The 8,254-nt window shown below is 39.3% G+C and overlaps 1 protein-coding gene across 1 annotated transcript; it reads left to right on the forward strand.

The window, feature by feature from the left end:
• Nucleotides 1-492: 492 nt before the first annotated feature.
• Nucleotides 493-5,070, forward strand: mrps14 (mitochondrial ribosomal protein S14). Its single transcript, XM_061732258.1, has 3 exons — nucleotides 493-587; nucleotides 4,122-4,286; nucleotides 4,650-5,070. The coding sequence occupies exons 1-3, from the start codon at nucleotides 519-521 to the stop codon at nucleotides 4,830-4,832; spliced, it is 417 nt and encodes a 138-aa protein (XP_061588242.1). The 5' UTR covers nucleotides 493-518; the 3' UTR covers nucleotides 4,833-5,070.
• Nucleotides 5,071-8,254: the final 3,184 nt, after the last annotated feature.

An 8,254-nucleotide genomic window follows, 5' to 3' on the forward strand; every position in this document is an offset into this window, starting at 1 on the left:
GTTATTTACTGTTTAATTGTGTCTTGCCGCATTTAGTGTTGATGTAAAGCACTTTGAATTACCTCGTGTTGAATTGTGCTATACAAATAAACCTGCCTTGCCTCTTGTCTTTTTTTTTTTATAACTTTTTATTTTCTTGCCTCTAGTCTTTTGACAGCTGGGATGGCTTTCCCAGTGATCCTAATCAGGATGAAGTAAATAAATGGTTCAGAATCAGATAGATGGTCGGCTGGCCGGATGGATGGAGCTATGGGAAAGGACTAAACGACTTATCCAGTTCAAAAAAGTCCAACATTTTTATTAACTTAGTTTAGTAATTCCCTCATCTATTTATTTTGTTATTTTTGTTCTTTTAATGCCCTCGATTTCCCTTCATGTAATAAAATGTGCGTCCCTGAAATGAAATCAGTCGCGCTGGCTCCCGTGGATCATTTCCTCCTCCCGGTCGCTAGGTGGCGATAACGAGGGATTGTCATCTTTCTCCGCTCGGTGGTTTCGTAAAACAAGTGAAATCCGTCATGGCGGCTGGCAGAGTAGCATGTTTGGGGTTAAATGCCCTTCATTCCCCCTTCTGCGCTCCGAAACAGGTAAATGATTTCATATTTCTTCACGTTATATAAAACAATACGCTGTTTTCAGAGCCGGATTGCACATCTCGGTCCCAGTAAAGCCTGAATTATGGTTCCGCGTTAAATCGACGCAGAGGTTACGCCGTATGCCTACGGCGTAGGGTACGCGGCGACGCGCACCCTACGCCGTAGGTTCTGCGTTGGTGTAACGCGGAACCATAAATCAGCCTTAACAGGGTCTGACTGGTGGATGCTGCTTAGATTATTAAACTTTGAAACATTCATGCCTGGAAATTAATCTATGCAAACTCTCCTGTTAATACCGTCGCATCGGAAACGTTAATTTACTCTGAAAATGTGCATTTATTTCATAACGTGACAGGCTTAAGCTGGCTTACATTGACCCCGAATGAAAAGCTCACACTATATTTTCTTGAATAAATAATGTCAGACAAATAGAAAAACTGCTCTTTATTACACTCATTAAGGAACAGTGCAGCTGTATAAAAGTTGTTAGATTTAACTTGACTTGACTCGTATACACGTTTGTTTTAATTCTGGAAGACTTGTGACTGTAAAATGTACAAAGTAATAAGGGTTTTAAATATGAAAATAAAATTACTTTGAATTATTTAATCATTGATTTATTTCAGCTGCTTATGCCTGCTATGAGTCCACATATGAAAAATGAGGGATAAACATACGTAGACAAACGTGTTGGCACAACTCTTCCATTAAAGACAGAGCCACAATAGTTACTGATATTTAACTTTAAATGGACATAGGTAATAAACATTGACCCAAAGCAATGAAAGTCAAGTATTATTTTTGAATTGCAGTTCACCATAATTGCTTTAAAAAAATCAAACGAATGAAACTGGCTAGGACAAAACTGATGTACCCTCAACATAATTTATTTTAAATTATTATGAGTTAATCTCTCATATCAGGGATTTCTGTAACTGTAGACGGGTATCTTGGTCCACTCCTCATGATCGAAGTACTCCAGATATTTCATGATTGAAGGGTTGATTCTCCAGACTACATGTTTTAACTCTTTCCACAGATGTCCAATAGGATTTAGATCAGGGCTCATGGAAAGACACACAGAATAGTCCAGTGATTTGTTCTTATTCATTCTTGAGTGCTTTTACTTCTGTTTTTTTGGATCATTATCTTGTCGGAGGAGCTTTCTGGCACTGGGCAGAACATATTGCTCCAGAATGCTTGGATAGTTTACATTTCATAGCCCAAATTCACGCTCCAGCAAATGCAACAAAGCAGCCCCAGAACATAACCAAACATTCTGTGTTTAACAGTAAAGCGGGGCATACACTGTGCAATATTTGAAATCGTTTAACACTGCCCATCTCACACTGCACGACTAGATCGCTGAGTTCAAAAGTTCACAGCCCACGATTTATGGTCTCACACTGTATGACCCGATGCTCGGATGCGACCCGTCTGCTCACACTATACGATCATAATCCTCCCGTCGGACCTCTGTGTACTGGGACTCGAGGCCGGTTTTGGGGGTGGGCTGTGTCCACCCAAACGTACGTCCTGCCCACCCGATCAAAGGTTATGGGGATCCTTTATTTTGTTATAATTTTATTTTTTTATATATATAAAAAAAATCCCAAAATATCTGTACCGTTTCTGATTGGGCAGGCACTGCGCATCATTTTTAGACACAACAATGAACGCATACCGCAAAAAATATGTCTTGGCGGAGGGGCCCGGCGTCCCAGCAAAATGAACACTTCTTTGTGTTCAGAACAGCGCAGAGCGAAGGCTGATTTATGGTTCCGCGTTACACCAACGCAGAGCCTACGGCGTAGGGTACGCAGCGACGAGCACCGTAAGTGGGAAACGCAGTCTTTTTTTTCTGCTATTAAAACATGATTTGTAATGTGAATTTGCAACACTTAAACTAGAAATAATAGTTTTTGACGTGAGATCAGAGATTGCGCATGCTCTCTGCGAAAGGATGAGTCCAATCGGGTCGTAGCTGCTTCAACTGTGCGATACCTTCACGAGGAGCGACCAGGATTTCAAACACGCTTGATTTTCTTGCGACCTCACGATTTGTGATCGGGAGCTCGTCGTGAGGTGTTACTCTCTCGTCGTTACCCCACGTATACTGCACGAGGCACGAGCAACGATTGGGTCAAAATCCGTCCCGATCTAAAAATAGTCGCACGACTGGTAAATCATCTCAAAACGAGCCGATAATCGCACAGTGTATGCCCGGCTTAACCAGTCGAATGTTTGAATGCAACATTATTGCATCTGTTAATACCAAGCTGGTATGACTTGCCAAAAAGCTACATTTTTGTCACACCTGTCCAAGGGACATTGTCCCAGAAGCTCTGTGGCTTTTAAATTTGCATTTTGACAAATTACAATGTTTTTTTTGTTGTTGTTTTTTTTTTTTTTATAATTTGCTTTCGGCAGTGGAGCTTCTTTTGAATCCACTTTGACTCGTGGGGACGGATTGGTGCATCTGACACTGATGTGCCTTGGAGTTCACCATGACTCTCTTTGGAAGTTGTTCCAGGCTCCCTTGTTACTACTGTCTCTACAGTCTCCTACATTTGTCATCATTGTTTTTCTCAGGGAGGTTGACTGCAGTCCTGTGGACTGTAAATGAATGAACTGTAGTGACAGGAACATCAAGCTGTTTGGAGAAGGTCTTATCACCTTTACCCTAAGCATGCTTGTCTAGAATTTTCATTCTTTTCTCCTCAGTCAACACTCTCCTCATGTTTTCTGGTCCATGTTCAGTGTGGTGAACATCATAATGCCAAACAGGAGGGGGACAACTTTTTACCCTTTAAACAGACTGACTGCAGGACTGAAGATACCTGTGATGATAATTACAGGACACACTATGGTCCAATTATTTTCAATCTTTTCTAGGGATACTCACACATTTATCAGAGCCCGTTTCATTAGTTTGATTTTGTGAATTATTCTATTGATCCACAATTAACAAGCAAAGTCGGATACTTTTTATCAGTGTTCAGAAATGTAATAATTGTTACTTTTGTCAGTTTTTAGTTATTTAACTGACCATTGTAAGTTTTTCTTTCTTTCATGTAAATGTACTAACCAACATGTCCATGTGTGTACCATATCTTTATGTGCCCTTTTTGATCTGCCAAACTCGTATAACATCATAGACCATACATTTTAAAGTTTAGCATAATGATATTGTTATAAAATGATCATAAAATTGTAGTTGTCTGCTGTTTGAGCCCCATTGTTCCCTTAAATGCATTTTAAATTAAGCTACAAAGAACTGAAGCTTTTATGACCTTTAAAAGGTGATGAAAGTGCAGATGAGCCAAAATGACAGCCTGTGGCGAGACTATTTTTCCTTGCATAAGACAGTGGGCACATTATAATAATATCCACTCTGTGCCCTAGGACAGAGACACCTGTAATAGCACGGCTGAGATTCAGGAAGATGCTCAGTTTGAGCTGTTCACTTGGTTTGTGTGGTACATGTGGCTACCTGACAGCTCGTGAGTTATGTTTGGTTTGCAGGCACTGAGGAGCTGCTGGGGGGTTCTGGAGCAAGTGAGGGGATACTATGTTAACTGGAGGATGCTGAGAGATGTCAAGAGAAGACAGATGGCCTTTGACCATGCTGACGAAAGGTTACGGATTAATGCACTGAGGAAGAACACAATTCTGCCCAAAGATCTTCAGGTAGAGCCCGATCGTTTCACTTTGCTGCATGCTTTGAGGTTACAGACGGTCTAAGTTTGAAGGCATATAAAAGGTGTTTCTTTATAGATTTCACCATACTTTTAAATGTCTATATATTATATAGATGTGACATGTTTGTTTCAACAATTACCTCAACATGAAGGATATGAGTTTTTTTTTTTTTTTTTTTTTTTTTTTGTTTGCTGTATTGTAAATAGTCATTCCCAGTACAGAATGAAGTTTATGGTTGTAATTATGTGGTTTTATGATCACTGAGGGACAAAACGGCTCACCAAGGTGAAATTCTAATTAAAGTACAAATAAACATTTGATTCATAGACTTGTTTTTAACTATCTTTACAGGAAATAGCAGATAAAGAGATCGCAGCACTCCCTAGAGACAGCTGCCCCGTGAGAATACGCAACAGGTGTGTGTTAACCTCCCGACCTCGGGGAGTAAAGCGGAGATGGCGACTGAGTCGTATTGTCTTCCGTCATCTTGCTGACCACAATCAGATGTCTGGGATCCTGAGAGCAAGGTGGTGACATGTTGGATATGGCATTTAAAGTGTCCCATTCAATGCATGAAAGTTGGAGAATATCATTTTAGACTTCTGGATGTTTTATGTTTGTTCTGGGACAGTAAGGTGCTTTTATTTTCCTGCTATGTTTTGGAAAATTAAAATCATCAGCGATAATATAAAATTGGAAGACTAAAATGTCAGTTTAACTGAAGTGTACAAAAAAATGAATAAAGATTGTTGTAAATTCTTGGTATCATAAATCTGTTGATTTATTGAGAATGTTTGTAGCACTAGGAGTATTTTATATTGTTTGGAAAAAATACAAACAAAATGCAATAAAGGAAAAGCTAATTTTCTTCCACCACCACCAGTAACAACACCTAGATATTGTGTAAAGGTCAGTGACTGACTAATGAGTCACTTCAACCCATCCACAGATGAAACCTTGTTTCTAAAATCTGGGAAGTCTCACCTTTTGAAGAAAATTGAAACATGAAATAATAAAGATTTAAGAAGTTAAATTGCACCTCCATCCATTAATAGTTTTTTTTAATAATCTATTTTCTTTGCCTGCTTACCCTTATTCCTGTCAGGGTCTCTGCTGAAATCTGTACCAGCAGTCTTTGAGCAAAAAGCTACACCCTGGGATCCTTGATTGTCCATCACAAGTTAAAGCTTCTGCTGCTATTGTTAATCACTCTCGGTTATATAACCTCAGGTCATAATGGCTTGAATAAAATGTGTGTAATGCAATAGTGCACTATTCCAATTTAAATAAAGGACGATATATGATGTAAAATTTTTACTCAAGGTGTAATGAAAATATTGAGTTTTCTTTTTACTGGCCAACTAGTTCAAAAATGTAATTTGTACATAAATTAGCAAATATTTGTAAATCTTTAACAAGGTTTAACAGCTGGATCTACTTAATTTGGCAAACTTAATACCAATCCCAGTTCCAATAAACTTTGATGCTGTGTAAAAATGTAAATAAAGACAGATTGCAATGATTTTAAAATCTCATAAACCCATGTTTTATTCCAGGTACGGCACAAACAACATATCAGATGTTAAAACTGAGACATGTTACCAATTCATGGAAATGATTAGGTCGTTTATGAGAATTTATGAGTACGCTTCAGTAAACTAATGTCTTTAGGCCTGATTTAAAGGAGCTGACAGTTGGAGCAGACCTCAGGTCTACAGGAAGTTTGTTCCACCGGTGAGGAGCAGAATAACTGAACGCTGCCTCACCTTGCTTGGTTCTGGTTCTTGGGAACCACAACAAACCAGATCCAGATGAACCTCAGGGGTCTGGGAGCTTCATAGGGAACTAACAGACCATTCAGGTCTTTGTAGACCAGCAGTAAGATTTTAAACTCTATCCTTTGACTCACTGGAAGCCAGTGTAGTGATTTCATGACCGGTGTAATGTGGTCCAGTTTCCTGGTGTTTGTAAGGACTCTGGCGGCAGCGTTCTGGATCAGCTGCAGCTGCCTGATGGATTTCTTGTTAAAGCCTGTAAAGATGCCATGGAAATAATCCAACCTACTGAAAATGAATGCATGAAAAAGTTTTTCCATGTCTTGTTTAGACAGAAACCCCTTAATTCTACCAATGTTTTTCAGGTGGTAATAGGCAGATTTAGTGATAAACTTAAGATGGCTGTTGAAGTTCAGGTCTGAGTAAGAAAAAAGGCAAAGGACATGTTGGATAATCAATGATCCCCTTAACAAACACGCTACAGTTGAACAAACTGATAAGGTTGTCAGGAGAGGAATTTTCAGTTACTAGTGGTACCACTAAGAAACCAGTAGATGGCAGAATATATCTTTGCTCTTTTACTCATGGCCATCTGATCAGCCCGGGGCCAGGTTCCCTCCCTTTTCGAGGTGAATGGAAACTTTGCTTGAAATCCTTCAAAACCAGGCGTACCCTCAACTCCACCTCTGCTCCTATATGTATGTAAAAATAACTTAAACCTTCTTTCAACATTTTTCAGCAGGGTGCTGTCCTGAAAGTTTTATAGAGAATAAAACATACAAATAAACATTAGAAGCAGATTCCATTAAACAATCCTCATTATTTTGGAGCCTGCAGGGGATGCGTTCTTGGATAAATATTAGCACATGACACAGTGCAGGCAGCACTTCCTCTATAAAGGGCACCATTGTAAAAGAGGCTGGGGAACAGGATTCCGAGCAATGAATTCAATCATAAATGACAGACAAGTAACTACATTAATCTTGGTTACATATAACACTATTAATAAAGTTCTCTTTGAATTTATAGCAAATAATAAAAAATATGTTTGTGCAATTGATCTCTAAACATCCAGCTGTCTTCTACCTCAACGGCTAGTAGGCAAAAAATAAAGTGTCTGAAGAACAAATCACTGGATTTATAAAATTATGTAGTCTAAAAGTCAGGAAAAAGAAAGAGAAAGTTTGTTAACATTCTGCAGATTTGGGAAATGCTGCATTCTCATATGGCAGCAGCAGTACTATATCATAGTTAAAGTACTTTCTGGTCCTCAGATGGTTTTGGCCTCAATTCAAAGCGTTAAGTGTCAGTTTCAGGCTAACCATGAAATGAAAAATGCTTTATGTATTCTCGTTCGTTTTACCAACTTTTCTATTATACAGATATCAAAAGTAGGAGGGGATCTGAGAAATGACCTTCTAGGAGCCATTATTCCAAAATTTGTGATAAATGTCAGGCTGTTAGTTTCTGGCAGCAGGAATGGAGCTTTGTCTTCATTGGCTGGAAATATCTCCCTGTTGCTGGGGTTCGAGCATTCTTTCATTGGCCCCTTAACAGCTTGGTTCACATTTGTTTTTGAGGACTTTCTTTGATTAAATGACACAACAGCGATGCACTCTGCACATCGCTCAACTGTGGCACACGCTCTTTGAGGCAGGGGTGCAGAGGTGAGAAAAAACCCTGACACCGGGACTTTTCTGGGAACAAGAAGCAATGAAATATTAAAGTATTTTGTACTGCTGTCCTAAGATACTGAATTTGGGTGCTTTACAGGAGATCCCCAGACCTCAGGCAGGATCATGAAGGGGACTCAGGGGATTTATGAACAAAGCCATGCAATGCCAAGCTGAAGTTTTTTTTCTGAAATAAGTGGAGATTGCTCAGACAGAAAACAGACAGGTGGCCCCATCCATAACACTGACAGCAGTCAAGTGAGCATGGCCAGCGCAATGTTACAATGTAACTGGAGGTAAAACAGGTGGGGAACAATAGTTACACTGGACAATTGCAGAGGAGACAGTACAAACAAAAGATTCAGAAAATTCATTGTCCTCAGTTATTATAAGATACAGTCTATGGCTTTTCTGCATCCAGAGAGTAAGAAAAAACGTGTTTTCACACAAATATAGCAACAAGATCGTGTAGAAGGTCTATCCGGTTAGTACACAATCTGTTACTTTT

This window comes from Cololabis saira, chromosome 10 (assembly GCF_033807715.1).
Source record: "Cololabis saira isolate AMF1-May2022 chromosome 10, fColSai1.1, whole genome shotgun sequence".
Lineage (NCBI taxonomy): Eukaryota > Metazoa > Chordata > Actinopteri > Beloniformes > Belonidae > Cololabis > Cololabis saira.

Coding starts and splice junctions, on each gene's coding strand:
- mrps14 (XM_061732258.1), top strand. CDS start 519: ATGGCGGCTGGCAGAGTAGCATGTTTGGGGTTAAATGCCCTTCATTCC. Junction 588..4,121: donor CCTTCTGCGCTCCGAAACAG/GTAAATGATTTC, acceptor TTTGGTTTGCAG/GCACTGAGGAGCTGCTGGGG. Junction 4,287..4,649: donor TTCTGCCCAAAGATCTTCAG/GTAGAGCCCGAT, acceptor CTATCTTTACAG/GAAATAGCAGATAAAGAGAT.